Source organism: Geotrypetes seraphini, chromosome 13 (assembly GCF_902459505.1).
Source record: "Geotrypetes seraphini chromosome 13, aGeoSer1.1, whole genome shotgun sequence".
NCBI classification, from domain to species: domain Eukaryota; kingdom Metazoa; phylum Chordata; class Amphibia; order Gymnophiona; family Dermophiidae; genus Geotrypetes; species Geotrypetes seraphini.
The window spans coordinates 77979104-77997924 of NC_047096.1; the positions used below are offsets into that span (position 1 = coordinate 77979104).

General features: G+C 41.4%; 1 protein-coding gene across 5 annotated transcripts in view; it reads right to left on the reverse strand.

Annotated features, from left to right (window-relative positions):
* Nucleotides 1-399: 399 nt before the first annotated feature.
* Nucleotides 400-18821, reverse strand: part of ARHGAP23 (Rho GTPase activating protein 23) — a 136675-nt gene continuing 118253 nt past the window's right edge. For 4 of the 5 annotated variants that reach the window (XM_033918431.1, XM_033918430.1, XM_033918429.1 and 1 more), the window contains exons 14-24: nucleotides 18435-18547; nucleotides 17123-17241; nucleotides 16854-17009; nucleotides 9836-9914; nucleotides 9311-9384; nucleotides 8905-8994; nucleotides 8669-8794; nucleotides 6085-6123; nucleotides 5906-5999; nucleotides 3254-3285; nucleotides 400-2482 (exon numbers count right to left, since the gene is read on the reverse strand). In XM_033918431.1, the coding sequence (XP_033774322.1) occupies nucleotides 1061-2482; nucleotides 3254-3285; nucleotides 5906-5999; nucleotides 6085-6123; nucleotides 8669-8794; nucleotides 8905-8994; nucleotides 9311-9384; nucleotides 9836-9914; nucleotides 16854-17009; nucleotides 17123-17241; nucleotides 18435-18547 (2344 nt within the window). In that variant the 3' untranslated portion in view covers nucleotides 400-1060. The remainder of the gene's footprint in view (nucleotides 2483-3253; nucleotides 3286-5905; nucleotides 6000-6084; nucleotides 6124-8668; nucleotides 8795-8904; nucleotides 8995-9310; nucleotides 9385-9835; nucleotides 9915-16853; nucleotides 17010-17122; nucleotides 17242-18434; nucleotides 18548-18821) is intronic. The other variant, XM_033918428.1, reaches the window with a different exon arrangement.

Here is an 18821-nt window from a genome sequence, read left to right on the forward strand (position 1 = left end):
GCATATGCAGGTGTGACCTTTTTATTAATCTCACTTAAAGCTGGTCACAAATCTGAAGGATATCCCATATTAGAAAAAAAGTCACACTTGTATATTATTTATTGATCTTTTAAGTGAAAAAAATGACCATCGTGCTTCATATCTTTAGAAAATGTGATTTCTCATAGGTCAAATAGTGCCCCTGTACTACAGAACTGCCAAAGTACAGCTAGAAATTAACCCCTTAGTTTCCAGGTTAGCAGTCATGTCAAATACCGTGCTCCACAAAAGGAGATGTTGTTACTGTAAAAAGCTGGGACATTTTGATGAACAATTCTGATAGCCCTACTAGGGCAAGTAACAGCCTCACTCATACAAATACTGAGGTTTCTCTCTCTTCAAAGAAAAGAACGGTTTCGCTGACAGTTTTAAAATAAATCTGTAATATATTAAGCGCCATAAAATGCAAACAAATGCAGCATTAATAAATTAATTTGCCAAGTTGACAAAATTGCTCCACAGAAGTCCAGTCAGGAGGGCAGAAAAACCTCATCTTAAATGGACACAATGAGGATGAATTAGATAAATACAAAAACTGTGTGTTCATTCCAAATGAAGAAAGCGAGCAGGGACTCAGAAGACTTGTGGATCAGTGAAAGCTTACAGTAGCCAGGAAGCAATCACTCTCTGCCAAAATGATTAGACACCAAATAAATCCCAGCTTTGGACTAGGATGCAGCCTTCGCCTCTGAGTAAATAGCATGAAGTGCCATGGCCACCATCCTTTCTGAGTCAAATAACTGTTAATTGATCAAACTTGTAAACAAAACTATAAAATTGACATTAAAGGTCTATGACAGGGGTAGGCAATTCTGGTCCTCGAAAGCCGGAGCCAGGTCAGGTTTTCAGGATCTCCACCATGAATATGTATGAGATGGATTTGCATGCACTGCCTCCTTTGAGATGCAAATCTATACCATGCATATTTATTGTGAATATCCTGAAAATCTGACCTGGTTCCGGCTCTTGAGGACCGGAATTGCCTACCCCTGTCATAGACCTTTAATGAGAAACAGGTCGGTTACAGATACTGGTGGAATCTTAACGATGTACATTTGGGTCCCTGACTCATTACTATAGGATTACCCATGCTGTCCTGGTCATTGCGCAGGTGGGGAGTCAATGATGTAGAATTTAATGTTGAAGGGAACGATCTTGCTTTAAGGGATTCCAGACTGCTAAGACCAGAATCCTTACAGTCACTGTGTAGGTCTCTGTAGAAATTTGGGTCCTCTAGACTTTCAGTTGTTCTAGTGCACGGTTCCCGTGAGAAGGCATCTCCAGCATGCATACTACTACAGCTGAGGAGGTCAGAGGACAACTGGACAGCTTTTGGCTCCCCTTTGCTTCCTGAGTGTTCCTTCCATTCATTGAAATTAAAGTCTGTCAGTTTGCTTTGTACCACCACTGTGTGCCTCCTCCATGCTCTCTTTTTCCGCCTTGTCTCCGGAGAGTTTGGTTTCCTTAAACCAACCCCAAACATGTCATCAGCAGAGGTTTTCAGGTGCTGTTTGAGCTGTTTTGATACTGGTTGTTTAAAGGATTCAAGGAGCTCATCTGGCTTGTGGTCAGAAGGGGCTACATCAGCACTAGCCGACACACAGCTTTCTGTTTTTAGACGTGATACTTTCAAGCGCGCCAGGGTGTCACATTTAATCAGCTGATGGGAGCTGAAGGAACGCCGCTGGCCATGTGCTTTGCTATCAGAACACCTCTCACTATACAACCCAAGGCGGCCGTCTTCCCTGCATTTATTCTGTAGGACTCCTAACACCGACTTCTCTGGCAAGAAGCAGGAAGCAAAACTACTTTGGGTGTCCGATTCCAGATGACTGAATTCACTCCGCTCATCATCTGCTTCATCCCCACGGCTTTCAGCAACTGACTGGATCTCAGAGCAAATGCTGTGGTCAATAGTGGACATTGTGGAATATCCCGAAACTACAGAGTGCGTATCAGCAGTGACTCTGTCCTGTGACATGTCTGAAGACTGCCAGGGCCTTTCACCTGGCATCACTTGTGCACTGCAACTGGTATTTCGAGTTTCAGCTGTAACCTCCTTTCCTTCAACAGATCTTCCCCGTCTTACAGAATGCATCTCCCTCGTTTTGATGATCATTTCAGCCTGTTCAACTTGAGCCACAGTTTGTACCTCAGCTGCTAGGGCAGCAGCGTGTTGCTGCTTCTGAATGTCAGCTTCCCTATTCCTGTCATCTTTGTTCTTCCCTTGGTTTCTGAGATTCAGTGATTTTATATTGTCCAGCTGTTTCTCTATGGCCCCATGACCCTGCTCTTCTTGGGCCTCTTCCACTCTAACATGGTGTTTGTTAGCAGTCTCATGTTCTGAGGCATCTCTGGTGCTTGGAATGCACTTTTCCTCTTGCCATTTCATTTTCTTGCGATTCACCACTGCCATGAAGGGTATGCTCAGCATCTCCTTTGTCTGAAAGAAAAGATGCACATAAGTAACTTTAGGAAAGCAATAAAAACATACCTCTTCACCTAACCCCCTTCCCTTGACCAGTGGACTAAAAAGAAATGTACAATAGAACTAGAACCCGGTATGTGTCATGTAAGGAAAGCTTATAAGGTAAAATCTTGTATTATACAATAACTATGGCAAATCCAATCTGTAAACTGACTGTGTGTCAATTAGGATAAAACTTGCACTGTAAGAATAACCAGGGTAAATTATAACCGGTAAACTGTCTATTATATATATTAGTATTAGACCCTTAATATGTGTCTAGCTAGGAAAAAACTTGTATCGGAAACTTGTTCTGAAATTATGGCAAATCAAGTGTAAATTGTAACCTGTTAACTATATACTATGTATGTTTAACCTGTAACCCATTTTGAGTTATTTGGGGACGAGATAGAAATCGATGGACCGTTCAGGTCTTTATCTGCCGTCATTTACTATGTTACTATGAAATAAATAAATAAATACAATTCCCACATAGCTTACACCAATCTAGACTGGGGTCTCTTATTAACGTCTTTGTAGCTGTGGTCAATTTTGAAGTATAGAGAAAAAAATAATAATTAAATGGATCATATTTGAACTAGAGGTAACATTACCAATCTCCTCAATCTAGCCATCATTTTATTATTTAGGAGTGTTTCAACTCTGAGTACGGTGAAATCTGATTTCCCTAGGGCCTACAGATGTCCTGCTCCTGGGATAAAGGTTGACAGTGAAGCAGGCATTCACCTTAGATTTAGCTGAGGTGCTCCTGGTTGGATCTGTAATCATAAGAAAAGCAATGATTAGCCAGTGCTGTGTGACAGCCACTCTGAGGTAAATTATAATGTTAGAATAAACAGCAGGTTTATAATTTTAGTAAAACTTAAGTCCAGCCCTATTTCTGAAATTACCAACCAGAGGAGCAGTAAGTATGTGAGAAATGGATTATAAATTGAAAAGCAACAAAAAGCACCCTGTGTGTACAGCCCCTGCTGAAAGATTATCATGAAAACATTGATATCGTATTTTGTTTTGAATGTGATACTTTTTGATTATGAATGCCTTATTGTAATTTGCTTACACTATTAGATAATGTGGGGTATAAATCTTATAAAATATATAAACCAACAATCAATCGTGAACTGTGACTTTACTGCCATCAGGGGAATGTGTGCACAGGACACCACAAGGACATTTATGTACATGCTGTGACAGCTGCATGTGCTGGTGTGGGGAGGACTATGTACAATGCTGCAAAGTGACTGTATGTGCATTAGCAAACACAATAGCAAACCGCCTTCCAGCAGATCACCAGAGCTTCACAATTCCAGTCCCGTGAGGTGCTCAAAATCAGCTTGTCCTGGGGCCTGTGCAAATGCGTGTTTTTGCTAGAATGTCTTGCATTATCATTCTGGTTAATCATAGTATTGTACCATTTATGTGGGACTGTAAATTGCTATGACAGACTCTGTAATTGGGACGGCAGTCTAGGAAGTTTTTAAAATAAATAAAAATCAATAAAATGCTTGTCTGTACTTGTACTAAAATGGTAATTCCCTTAAATGTTCAGGAAGTAATATACCTAAACCATATGCTAGTAATAAGAAGGTCAGGATAATCAAGAAGTTCTAGGTTAGCAAGGTCATCTGATTATTTTGATTATAAACAGATACTTTACGTATCTTTGTTTATTTTTTCTTGGGCTCTCTTAAAATTCACAGATCTAACCCTAGCTTCTAAAGATTGCTGCAATATCTCATTGATAGAAGGACTTGGCAAGTCTTTCATATTTCAAATAACCGAAAAACAATTACACCTAACTTCAAATTACAAAAAAATGCACAGCAATGCCCACATACAAATAAACAAAGCTTGAATAAATGCTGGAAAATAAGGAGGCAATTTAAACTATATTTGTGGGTACCTTAAGCAAATTTTTACCCCCCCCCCATAGGTTTCCTTTGAAAATTCAGGGCCTACTTCCATCTCTGGACCTGCTTTATAGCAGATTAAAAGTTGTCACTGTATATTAAAATGAAAAGCACAACAAAGAAAAATGGGGAGACCCAATGATCCACAGTGAAAACAATCCACTGATAAAAACAAAAAACCATGGATACAGATGTTCTGGAGATAATTTATTATATACTGACATATAAAAACATGAAAATTCTATTAAAAAAGTACAATGATAAAAAATACAGTGGGTCCAGTTGGATTTTTATCACTGTATTTTTTATCATTGTACTATTTTAATTGAATTTTCATGTTTTTATATGTCAGTGTATAATAAATTATCTCCAGAACATCTATATCCACAGTTTTTTTTATTAAAATGAAAAGCCTGTGCACTGTTTTGTAGGCTGTGAGAAAGTACGCAAAACAGATCTGCTGAGCAGGAGGACAGATTTCAGTCCATGATTTACCTGGGTTAAAGCATTTGAAATTTGTTTTCTAATGGATTAAGTAGGCACTGACTAGTTCTTCAGGATATTGCTCCACTATGCGCAAGGATGTAGTTCTACTGGATTAATCTGTCCTAAAACTCTGGAATCAAGCTTTTGTCAAATTCTAACGCATGACTGTCTAATGTCTTAAACTTGCCCTACTAGTCATGGCCAAATGTCAGCTCCAAAGACTAGCAGGAACTTATCCTGGGGCGATTCTAGAGGCAGGGCAATTTTACATGTGGCAGAAGAGACAGGCAGCTGATAACATCTTGGCCTTTTTGGTTACATCGACTTCAAGTTTCAGAAGCCAGAATAAAAAAGGTGGGAGGAAGCTGTGGTGAGTAGGCAGCAGATGCAGAAGTGAAACGAGCACAACAAATCACAATGGTTATATCATCAAGACAACGTATAAGGCGAGACAAGGAGAGAGCAATGTGAGATGGCATTAGATGTGAGAAGTGGAATCCCAGTGCTCCTGCTACTTTCTTACTACAGCCCAGGATGTTAATGTATAAGTCACTCGCAATGCAGTACAACGTCGTACCAGTTCTACATCTCCACAGGGTCTGCTGGAGGAGGAAAAGGAGGACAAGAAGATGACAGTAGCAGAGTCAAGGCAAGAACTTATGAAAAGAATGTCAGAATCACAATCATAAAAAGGCTTATTTTCTTGAAAATGTTTCCTTTTTTGTGTGGCAGGATGACACCGACTCGGATTCCTGCCTACATCTGTTACACTGTTTACTGTATCTGTTAGAGCAATCACCTTCTGCCTCTCCTCCATCCCATTACATATTTATCTCCTCTTAACAGAAATCACCCACCCTAAGGATCTCTGCCAAACATTCATAAAACCCACCACCTAGGAGGAAAAAGCAAGGTGCAACAGCCTTAACACATTAGAAAGCGAAAAGGATCACACCTTCCTGTCCAAGTTCCTAGCTATTACCTGAGACTTCTGCAGAGGCTACAGTCCTCTCAATATAGGGAAGCAAATGCTCTATATTTGGCACAGATTGCATATCTTTCTCCTCCACTGGCGTCTGTAATTACAACATAGACTAGTCAACCAATGGCACAATCCCTGCAGACCATCTAAATAGATAAGTTAAAATACAAGTCACTCACTTTTTCCCCCTTCTCCTCTTCACTGAAGAACCAGTCTGACTGCAGAGAACACAAAAAAAGAACAAACTTGTTACCGCCATAGAACATTACATTACATTACATTAGGGATTTCTATTCCGCCAATACCTTGCAGTTCAAGGCGGATTACAAAAGAATTATCCAAGATGTATTACAACAAGAACTTACAAAAAAAAAAAAAAAAATTGGTCATTTTCAAAAAGAGTAAGAAATGGGTAAGGTTATTTGTTTGGGGTAGTTGGCTTTAGTGAGAGGTGGAGTTTGAGACTTGTGGTATTATTTCTTTTTACAGAGTTTTCTTGAAGAGTATGGTCTTTATTTCTTTTCTAAAAGTCTTTTAGTCAAGGGATTCCGTCAGTAGATTGGCGATTTGGTTGTCTAGTTTGGCTGCTTGAGTGGCCAGGAGGCCATCATATAGTTTTTTCCGTTTGACCTCCTTAATTGGGGGGTATGAGAATGGGGTGTGAGTTTTCCTATGTCTGGTTGCGGTGTTGTGGATGAGGCGGTTATTCAGGTAGTTTGGACTGTCTCCGTATAAAGTCTTAAATAGTAGGCAGTAGAATTTAAATTGTATTCTTGCTGGGATCGGAAGCCAGTGCGATTGGAGATATGCTTCTGTAATGTGATCATGTTTCTTTAATGAGTAGATGAGTCTTAGTGCTGTGTTTTGGATAGTTTGTAGTTGTTTTGTTATGGTTGTAGGGCAGTGGTCTCAAACTCGCGGCCCACCAGGTCCTATTTTGAGGCCCTCAGTATGTTTATTATAATCACAAAAGTAAAATAAAATTGTTTTGATCATATGTCTCTTTACCTATAAATTACAATATTATTATTAAAACTTAGCCAAAAGGAAAGATTTATAAACTATAAAGTGTTTTATCTCATGCAAAATTGTCATTTTTTTAATAAGAAGAAATTAACTATTCTTTCTGCGGCCCTCCAAGTACCTACAAATCCAAAATGTGGCCCTGCAAAGGGTTTGAGTTTGAGACCACTGATGTAGGGCATGGGAGGTAGAGGATATTACAGTAGTCAAGTAGGCCTAGTATTAAGGACTGAACTATGAGCTGGAATTGAGTTTTCTCGAAGAATTTTCGAACTTGTCTTAAGTTTCTCATGACTAACAATGACTTTTGTATTGTTTTATTGATTTGCGGTTGCATAGTGCAGCATCTGTCGATAGTTATTCCTAGCAGTTTTAGGGTGGTTTGTATGGGGTAGTTGATTGCGTTAATTTCAATGTTGGTTATGGTTGGTATTTTGTTGTTTTCTAGGAGGATGAATTTCGTTTTATCTGGGTTCAATTTCAGTTTGTAATCTTTCATCCAGGTTGCTATTGATTTTAGTGTTTGGTATATTGTGTTTGTCATGGAGAGTTCAGGTTGATCGAAGGGTATGAGAATGGTAATGTCATCGGCATAGCTGTAGGAGGTTATGCCTTGTTTGTCCAGGTGAGAGCTGAGGGAGGATGTATAGAGATTGAAAAGAGTCGAGGATAGAGGGGATCCTTGGGGAACTCCGCAGGGGTTTGACCAAGGTTCAGATTTTTGTTTGTCTGATTTTACTCTATAGGTTCTTGATTTAAGGAATCCTTCAAACCATGTGTATACATTATCTGTGATACCTATTGTATCCAGGATTTGTAGTAGAATGTTATGGTCCACCAAGTCGAATGCAGCAGTAAGGTCTAGTTGTATGAGCATCATTTTTTTTCCTGTGCTGAGATGTTGTCTGGCTGTGTCCAAGAGAGATCCTAGTAGTGTTTCCGTGCTGAAGTTGTTTCTGAAGCCGTATTGTGTGGGATGGAGTATGTTATGGTTTTCTAGGTAATTGGAGAGGAATTTGGCAACTAGTCCTTCTATTATTTTGACGTAGAGTGGAATAGAGGCAATGGGTCTGTAGTTGGCTGTCTGGTCTATTGGTCCTTTGGGGTCTTTGAGGATCGAGGCGATGATGATTTCGCTGAGGTTGGTAGGGTAGTGGCCGTTTATTAGCGAGATTTGTATCCAGTTTAGAAGAAGAGCACGGAATTTTGTGCTGGATGTTTTTAGGAGATATGGTGGACAGTTGTTGAGGTCACAGGATGCATGGCTGTATTTTTTGTAGTATTTGTTGAATTCAAGCCATTGTATGTTGGGGAATTGAGACCATATTCTACCTGCTGCAGTAGAATCTCTATCTATGGGGAAAATTGTGAATTCGTTAGAATGGGTAGAGGTGTCATTGAGGGTAGCTCTTGCATGGATAATTTTATTTTGGAAGTGTTCTGCTAATAGAGTGGCTGAGGGGGGAGGGTAGTATTGTTAGTGGTCAGGTAGAGTTTGGTGTCAGTTAGGGTTTTTAGAATTTGGAATAGTTTTTTGGTGTCTTGGGTTTCAGTGCCTATTAGGTTGGTGTAGTGTGCTTTTCTCTTGTCCTTTAATTGTGATTTGTATTGTTTGTTGATTTTTTTCCAGGCGGATTTTGTATAATCAGAGTTCGATTTTCTCCATTTTCTCTCTAGTCATCAACATTGCGTAACACAAAGCTTTTTAGCTGCATCACAATTCACACTTATCTTACTTACATGTTGAATAAGGGTCTCCACGATTTTATAGCGGTCTGGCATGTGAGTAACCATATCTGTCATATTATCTTCTGATGTTCTGACCAGAGTGGGACCAAAAACAAGTGCAAGGTTACGGGGCTCCATCTGTAAATAAGACTTGGGGTTAGAAAGCAGGGGAACCTTGAAAGTAAAAAAAACAGAGTGCGCTGTAGTGGGGGGGGGGGGGGGGGAAGGGGAGAAGCAGGAGAAAATACCTTGTTCTTCTCGCAGTGATCCGCTACAATCTTCAGGTGTCTTACAAGGAACTTCAAGGTTTCGTAATTGTGTGCCGGCAGATCTTTGATCTGAGGACGAGGGGAAGAAGAGAGGAGGTTTGAGGAACTTATGGAACGTATTCAAATTCCTTTCTTCTCGCAGCCTGTCAAAAGAGAGGAGCAACTTCTGGATTTGGGCTTATCAAACTGCCTCCTTCATCTCTATAGATTCTTATCCTGGTACACATCACTCTCACATTACCCCACCTATCTTTTCCTACAGACCTTTCTCCTAGGACATGTAAGACACTGCCCTTCCATCTCAGAGACCCCTCTCCCACCCCAAGATCTCTCTTCAGGGGGACTGGGATGGAAAAGGCTTGGTAAACTTTGTATTTTATTGTACCAATTTCCGAAGTGTTTTGATGCGGTCTGTGGCATTTTCCACACGGTTTGCTTCAATGAAGTCACTGTATTTATCTGAAAGCAAACCACAGATACAGACTGTTGTCAGCAATATGTGGAAGCTGTCACATCTAAGCATGTATGCATGAGGGACCTTAAGGTTCAAGTTTATTAAAAATTTGTTGTACACACAATGTCAAGTACTTCAATAGGAGACAAAAAAATAAAACAATTTTATACAAATAAACATAAAGTATATACATACAAATAATTACCGGTACAAAAGGAGAGGGGTATGAACTACAATCTTTAAAGAAAATAAAGAAACATTTAGGGAAAATACATCTGGAGGGTAACAAAGAATAATCATGAAAGCATAGATAAGCCTAGAAGTGAAGGTAAAGAAGATTGCGACCTATACATAAGGTCTGACTAAAATTAGGTATTAGAGCATAGCATTTTAAAAAAACAACTAATGAATTATGATGAGATGGAATCAGGGACCACCCTAGGAATATTCACTCACCATCTGTGAAAAGTGGTTCTGGCAATTTTCGGAAGAATGACTTCAATAAGCTGCTGATAACATTGAGGTCTTGCCATTTCTGTGAGGAGAAACAGAGTTCACCCATGTGCAAACAAAGAAGCAAGAGCAGAGTGTCTTTGTGAAGAGAAAGCAAGTTATTTACTTACTAGTGTTTAAGCCGTTATATTAACGGGTGTTAGAATATATGCCTGTCTGTCTTTATTTATGTCTCTCTCCCTGCTCCTGTCTCTTTCTTCCTTTCTGTCTCTCTCCCTCCTGCTATTTTTCTCTCTCTCTCCCTGGCACCCTTTGTCTGTCTGTCTCTCTGGTCCCCTGTCTGTCTTTATTTTTGTCTGTCTCTCTCCCTGGCCTCCTTTGTCTGTCTGTATTTCTTTCTATCTCTCCTCCCCCCCCACTTTCCTTTGCAGAAGCAGCAGCGGTATTTCCCTTCCCCTCCAGGTCCCTGTGAAGTAGTAGTAGCATTTTCCCCCACCCTCCCACTCCCTTCTATCCCCCCCCCCCACTTTCCTTTGCAGAAGCAGCAGCGGTATTTCCCTTCCCCTCCAGGTCCCTGTGAAGCAATTCCCTTCTCTTACCGTGAACTGTCCTGCTCCATTCGCCCCCTCCTTTCTCTTAATGCGATCTGGCCTGCTCCATTTGGCCCCTCCCCCTTCCCTTCCCGCGGGCTGGCCTGCTTCGGCCAAAGGTTTTTGTTTCAAGTTTTAAAAGTGCCGGCGGCGGCTCCTCTCACGCTGCTGATCCTCCTGTAAAGAGCAGCCTGCGATGGTGGCCGGCTTTAGCGAACCTCGCAGGCTGCTCTCCAGCCTTGGTAGCACGTTGCCTCTGACGCACGGGATCGCGTCAGAGGGAACGTGCTACCGAGTTGGAGAGCAGCCTGCGAGGTTCGCTAAAGCCGGCCACCATCGCAGGCTGCTCTTTATAGGAGGATCATCAGCAGCAGCAGCGGCGTCGAGTGAGGGCCGAGGTGTGTTCCCTGCCGAGGACGTGGGCAGGGAGAGAGCTTGCCTGGCTTCCAGGGTGAGTGAGGGCGGGAGGAGGGGAGTGGCCAGAATGTTCCCTGCCACTGGGTTGGCTGCCACGGATCACACACCACAGCGGCAGGGAACACAAAATCCTAAGTGCGCATGTGCGCTTAGGGTTTTATTATATAGGATAATAGGGGTTCTCTGTAGGCAGCAGCGGCATACAGCCGGACGACCAAACTGGCGATGTCTCCCTGAAAAACCTGTGTGTGAAGAACTCTCCTTTAGCTCAGTAGTGTCGGCATTCCCATTAGTATAGTTCCCCCTCCACCCCAGTCACATCAAAGCAAGACATTTTAATCTTTTTGCCACTTCTCTTTATTTAACTAATCACCCTTCTCAATAATTGATGGACTATGTATGAATGAATTACTCCTCTTTATGCTTAATATCTCAATTGAATATCTTGGCAACCATACTGGAATACAGCATATTCAGGGAAAAGGTGACCTCAAGTGCTTGCAGTTATTTTGACTTTAGAACTAGTCTTGTCAATATAGCTTTAATGCAAGCTATCATTGGTCCCTTAAATTCCCCTTTCTTCTTATTTTTTTTCTTTCTTTGTACTTTTTTATACAACAAATTTTTCTAATATTTAATTTCCATAAAATAGATGAAATGTTATTTGTTTTCAATAAATTAAGTTAATATGTCTTCCAGAACAGTAACCTCGATGTCAAACTTCTCTTTATTTAATATCTGGTTTATGAGGGATAGGAGGGTGGGTGGGAAGAGTGGCTGCATTTCCCTGCTGCTATGGTCTCCAACCTTTTCTAAGTAAAGGGATGCAAAATAGACCCACCCCCCAAAAATGTGGCTTACAAATGCCATTTTAAATACTAATTTTGATTCTACAAAGCATACTGCCATCCAACAGTGCAACATCATGCCAGTAAGTGCAAGCAATGAGGGTGCAGACAACACAGCTCCCTATCAGTCCACCTTGGTGCAAAGTACCAGAGACTTTTTCTTTCATTTTCGAATCTATCAAGCCAATATTCAATTGGGAAGTATATGGTCACCAGCAACCAGTAAACCTGCCATTCTACTTTGCTTACATGTTCAGGGCTGAGGTGGAACAGAGGTACACCGTCAGGAGGTTTTGTCACTACAGCGGATAGAGAAAAGACCCCATGAAGCTCTGTTGGATCATGTGCGATTGTGTGGTCACAATGACACGCACGCACAAACATGGGGAAAGACAAGTTGACTGGTATTTGGGTGTGTGCATGTGCATATCAATGTGGGGGAGAGTGTGGCACCCTGAGGTTGTGGGTTCAAAACCACACTGCTCCTTGTGACCCTGGGCAAGTCACTTAATCCCCCCCCCATTGCCCCAGATAGATTGTAAGCCCACCGTGACAGACAGGGAAAGATGCTTGAGTACCTGAATAAATTCATGTAAACTGTTCTGAGCTCCTCTGGGAGAACGGTATAGAAAATTGAATGAATAAATAAATAATACAGCACGGGTCTCTGGATATGAGGGCCACTAAAGCGGACTGTGGGGTTTTGGAGACCACTGCCCTACTGTCTACAGAGGACCCCCATCACAGGTAAGTAACTTTGCTTTCTCTGGAAACAAGCAGGAGAGATGCAAGCACTAACTAGTGATTTGGAAGCTGAGAGCCACCTGTTAGCTAGAGGCAGGCAACCCAGGAATAATGTGAAGGTAGTTAGCATTTCCAGTTTTATTTTCTTGTCTTTCTTGATTCATTTTTTTAAGCAGTTACGTAGCATTCCCTGTGCAAAAGGGAAGAGAAAGTGTCAACAAAATAGTGCTTAGTGAATTTATGTATGGAAGCCTATACTTTGCACTTTTTAGATATCTTTTTATGGAAGTTGAACAGTCGTGCAATGGCTGCCACAGTTCTAAGGTCCAACCTTGGACTTCAGTGGTGGGTTGGCTTTGTGTAAGAAAAATTGATGCAGTCAATACCCAGTTGGAAAGGGAATGCTTGGACATTGGTAATCTTGGGTTGTTAGGCTTTTACGAAACAAAAAGTTGCAAAGTTTGGCACATATAACAGTAGCAATAGTTTTCTACAGTATAACAAGCAAAGCCTTTCTTCTGCCATGCCAGGAAATAAAGTAGGTAAAGTGATATTTTGATTAAGAAGACATTCTGTTTGTCTTTGGTAGGAATTTCAGATGCATTTGGAAAACCACTTTGCTGGGAAATAATTGCTAGTAGGGGTTGCAGTGAAAGAGTGCTTGGATTTTGCTTAGTCATATGGCCAAGGCAATCATTACAAGGAATATAGTCTTCCGAGTTAGAAATTTAAGTGAATCACTCTATAGAAGTTCAAAGGGAGCTTCCATTAGAGCCACAAGCATTACATTAGGGTCCGAAGGATGCAGTGGGGTACACCTGGCTGCTTGGTGTTCATTAACCGTCTCATAAACCAAGTTTTAAATTCAAATTTAATAGGCTTTGATATACTGCTTTTAAAGCATCTTTCAGAGCGGTTTACAAATTGTATATACGCAGGAAGAGAGGGAATACACAACAGAAACTGATTCCACACAATGCAGTGAGCACTTCCTATTCACTGGGAAAGCAAACAGATCGATCTCGGGATAACCTCATTTCTAGAAGATTTGGTTCACATCAGAGTCTAAGAACCACTTGTAAGACTTGAGTTGTTGGCTTAATGTATCTGCAGTCTGCTTGAGGTTTCCTAGCAAATAGTAGACTAAATCATACATTAAAGTTGCCATACCTGGACAGTTTCCCAATAAAGACTAAAGGATGCTGATCCTCCTTGTTTGTGAATGTAGAATGTTGCTATCTGGCTGTCTGTATGGATAAGGAAGTTTTTGCCTTGTAGTCAAGTTGTAAATATGCAACACACAGAGCTGCCGCTTGCCTAAAGACTCTTGGGCCACTGAAGGAGGCAAAGAGCAGCTGTCCTGGAGGTTTCCCTTCCTTTCACCTTTGCAGGTCCCTTTTTTCCACCTTTTTTTTTTTCTTCAAATGGCAACAGGCTCCAGCATCGACATCAAGTAAGTTCCACTGTTCCTTGCAAGTGGTTCTGCTCGGCCAAAGCTTCCCCTCTGACATGAGCCACCCTCAGGGGAAAGAAAGTGACCCGCAAAGGTGAGGGGAAGGGGGCAGATGATGGAAGTTGGGGGGGGGGAGAGAGAAGGGGCAGATGATGGAATGGAGGAGATGAGAGAGAGAGAAGGGGACAGATGATGGAAGTAAGAAGAAGGGAGAGAGAGCAGAAGGCAGATGGATGTCAGTTGAGAGGGGAGAGCAGATGCTGAATGGAAGTGGGGAAAGAACACATACTAGATGGAAGGAGGAGATAAATAAAGGGGGAAGAAAATAGTAAGATAATGGAGGGGTGAGGGAAAGGGGTGACAAGCTGTGGGCAGACAAAGTGAAAAGAGGGAAACAGGACTAAATAGTAAGAAAGAATTTAATTTAGATGGAGGCAGAAAACAGTGAAAGAAGACCAGAGAAGAAAAGGGAAGAGAGAACAGAGAACGATATCAGATCTGAGTGGAGGAAATAAGAAGAGAGATGCTAAAAACCACAGGGGGGAGGGAAGGACAGAGATGCCAGACCATGAGGGGAACAGAAGGAAGATGATGGATGCCAGACCAAATTGGGGGGGGGGGGGGCAGGAGGAGAGATGGCAGGGAAAGACAGACAGTGAATGGAAGGGGCAGATGCTGGACCGAAGAGACAGAGAAGGTTATCATGCCGCTGTACTGGGCCATGGTACGCCCTCACCTGGAGTACTGTGTCCAGCACTGGTCTTCGTACATGAAGAAGGACACGGTACTACTCGAAAGTGTCCAGAGAAGAGCGACTAAGATGGTTAAGGGGTTGGAGGAGCTGCCGTACAGCGAAAGATTAGAGAAACTGGGCCTCTTCTCCCTCGAACAGAGGAGATTAAGAGGGGACATGATCAAAATATTCAAGATACTGAAGGGAATAGACTTAGTAGAGAAAGACACTATTCACCCTCTCCAAGGTAGGGAGAACGAGAGGGCACTCTCTAAAGTTGAAAGGGGATAGATTCCGTACAAACGTAAGGAAGTTCTTCTTCACCCAGAGAGTGGTAGAAAGCTGGAACGCTCTTCCAGAGGCTGTTATAGGGGAAAACACCCTCCAAGGATTCAAGACAAAGTTAGACAAGTTCCTGCTGAACAAGAACGTGCGCTGGTAGGGCTAGTCTCAGTTAGGGTGCTGGTCTTAGACCAGAGGGCCGTCGCGTGAGCGGACTGCTGGGCATGATGGACCACTGGTCTGACCCAGCAGTGGCAATTCTTATGTTCTTAGGGCAGACGCTGGATGGAAGAGAGTGAAAAGGCAATGAAAGCAGAAACCAGAGACGACAAAAGGTAGAAAAAAATAATTTTATTTCTATCTTGTGATTCAAATATATCAGATTTGAAATATGTATCTTGCTAGACATAACTGGGGAGTGCAAAGCCCAGGCAGTACTTCTTTAGCTTCCAGCTGGCTTAGGACTCTCTCTGACCAGGGGGCAGTTGCCCTAGTTCCACTCCTGTCATGTGTGACTGTGGTATTCTGTTACATGATATTTGTGTAGCATTCTATAATAATTTGGCTTATTCAGTTTTCTTGATAGTAGAGGGGATATATGTGAAGGGGAGGGGAAACAGGGGTTTTGTTGATCTTTGCCCTGTATTATATGTATTTATAAAATGACAATTGTATAGAATATTGTTTCTTTTTATACTTTAATAAAATATGTTCAATATAAAATCATAACTATTTGAGGCTTGTACGGATGGGATCAGATGGTTTGTGGAACCGAGCTCACGGGGACATGGCGGCGATGGTTTTTAAAAAAAATTTCAGTCTTAGTAGTCTGCCGGTCCACGAAATAATAATTTTATTTCCGCCGGTCCATAGGTGTAAAAAGGTTGAAGAACACTGTTCTAACTTGTCTTGCAGAGCTGTATTCTCTGCCTGGATATCTTGTAATTGTTTTATCAAAGGTCCTCATTACCGCCACTTGTTCATCTAATCGTTGTTCATATTCCTCAACCTGATTGCCCAGCTCATTTATTTCAGCCCAAAGTTCCATCCCCAAGGATGCTAGGTCCGCACAAACTGCTTTCAAATCAGACTGGATTTCTTTCATCCATTCATATATTTCTTTTAGTAGCTCCTTGGATCCTGCGGTCACATTGTCTCCTTCCAGAATCAGCTCTGGAGAGGGAGGTTTGCACTGTAACTGCTGTGTAAGCAGCTCTATTGAAGTCTCCTCAACATCCGCCATGCATGTAGGCTCCACTTGTGTAGACAAATCCAGAAAGATGTACCATTGAGCCTTTTTTCACTCATCCCAACAGGAATCTGGACTATGCAAAAGATGTATTCTGTTGTCTTTTTGCAGAGAATGCTGCTGATGTTTAATGATATTGTTGGGAGCAGTCCGGAGCTATCAGCTCATGCGGCCATCTTAGGTGATGAGGTCAGTGTCCCAGGCTGGGCAGCCTTCTGAAAAATATATTTACAACCAACAGCTTGGATTGTAGTAGACCGCAGTATCCACGAAAAGATGACTCCTCTCCTAATGAGACTACTTTGCTTACCTGCTTTAAAGGTCTCTGTTTAGCATTGAACATCTTGAGAGGCTGACCAAACTACCTTTTGAAGAAAATTCACTTACGTATATTAGGGAAAAAGCTTTTAGGTGTTTAATTCTAATGTTATGGACCAAGGTTCCCTTGAAACTTTGCTTATTATTTTCCTTTAACAAGGGGTTAAAAGCCCCTTTATTATTTTGCTGTTTAAGGTTAGGTATGCTTTTTGTTTTCTGTTGTCTGATTTTGGTGATGGTTGTCCCTAGTTGTTTTTGTTTTGTTTTGTGATTTAATATGTTCATTTTTATTTTATTGTAACATTTGCATTTACTTCACACTTTGACATGTTTAATATAAGGGTGAGCAGAGACAGAGTGCAGGGCCCCAGGGTTATGTTTCCTCACCTCATCCTGCAGGTTAATTTCTGCCACTCCTTTGTTAAGTTGCTCCTGGAGGTTGGACACCACAGCATTATTTCCTGGCACTCGGTAAATGCCCATGTTGTGCAGACCCTTCTCCTCCACTAGTTTACAGCAAGCCTCCACAATCAGGGGAACTTTCTGCAGGTGCAAGGCACATGTTACCATTTATAGAGTGTAAGTGGGGGAGAGAGACTAAGACAACTGTTCATTCACAAAGAATTTGGAAATCCACGTATGCTCTAGATTCTCACCTTGTTTTCAACACCTGGCTGACAATCCTCTAACCTCACTCCAAAGGCACGGGGGGCAAATTTCTTGTTTTTTTTCATGATGCTTCGTCCCCAAGATCCTTTTTGGGAACCACCTTCATCTAGGAACAGACAGATCTATCATACCCTCAACATCTAATCAAATCAAGGACAGTCATGCTCTATTTAGCCTTTCTTTCTGAATGGATGTTTCATAACCAGAAAGCTTACTGCTACAATGGACTTGTTCGTTGTCTGAAAATTTGAGCACTGATGGCAGGAAAAAATTATAAAAACAAGAGTACGAGTAGGCATCTTGGATTCTGTTGTAGGCTGTTTTCAACACCTAACTCCCACTCACCATAAGATAGCTATGTCCATCCTAAGAACGTAAGAATTGACATACTGGGACAGACCGAAGGTCCATCAAGCTCAGTATCCTGTTTCCAACAGTGGCCAACCCAGGTCCTAAGTACCTAGCTAGATCCCAAGGAGTAAAATAGATTTTATGCTGCTTATCCTAGGAATAAGCAATGGATTTCTCCAAGCTATCTCAATAATGGCCTATGGACTTCTCTTTTAGGAAATCATTCAAGCCTTTTTTAAACCCCGCTGATTTCACCACATTCTCCAGCAACAAATTCCAGAGTTTAATTACACGTTGTGTGAAGCAATATTTTCTCTGGTTTGTTTTAAATCTATTACTTAGTAGCTTTATCGCATGCCCCCTAGTCCTATTATTTTTGGAAAGAATGAACAAGTGATTCATATCTACCCTTTCCACTCCACTCGGTATTTTATAGACCTTTATCATATCTCCCCTGAGTCGTCTCTTCTCCAAGCTGAAGTAGCCCTAGCCATTTTAGCCTTTCTTCATAAGAAAGTTGTCCCATACCTTTTATCATTTTTGTTTCCCTATTCTGTACCTTTTCTAATTCTGCTATATCTTTTTTGAGATACGGTGACCAGAATTGCATATAGTATTAAAGTTGTGGCCTTAAGAGCGATACAAGGGCATTTTAACATTCTCTCTGCAAGAAACTCCCCAACCCTATATGTCTTGTCTGTCTGTCTAAAATTAGATTGTAAGCTCTACTGAGCAGGGACCGTCTATTGCTTGTTAAATGTAAAGCGCTGTGTATGGCTTTCAGAGTTACAGAAATGATCAATAGTAGTAGTAGTAGTGTTCTGGGTTCAATGTATTGGTCACAGTTCTTATATCTCTTGAAATTCAAAAATTGGAAGCTGTTGCTATTATCTAACCTGTCCATACAACAGTTAATGGACAAATATAAAAGACTGTTAAAGCCATTACCTTTCATGGAAGAGTCTTGTTTTGGGGATGGGGGGGCATTCATTCCTACTGATCTCAAAAACTCAGATACATGAGGCCCCTTTGGAGAGGAGTCAGGTTTGGTCCCAGAGAGGCTGCATAGAAAAAGAGGACCTTAATTTCCTTCTAGATACAGGTGGTTCGAAAGAGACTAGAGGGCTTTATCAGCAACAATACATTTTACCAATCTGCTTACAAGTAAAATTTCTACATGGCTAATACAGCTATTCAAAAGTATGGTCTCAGACTCAAAATGCATCTAAATGTAATCATACACAAACAGGTCTTTGTCCTTTAGTCCTAGAACACATGAACTTGAATTTTGCAAGCCCAATATCCCAAAGGAGTTGCTGTCCTCGTGCATCACTT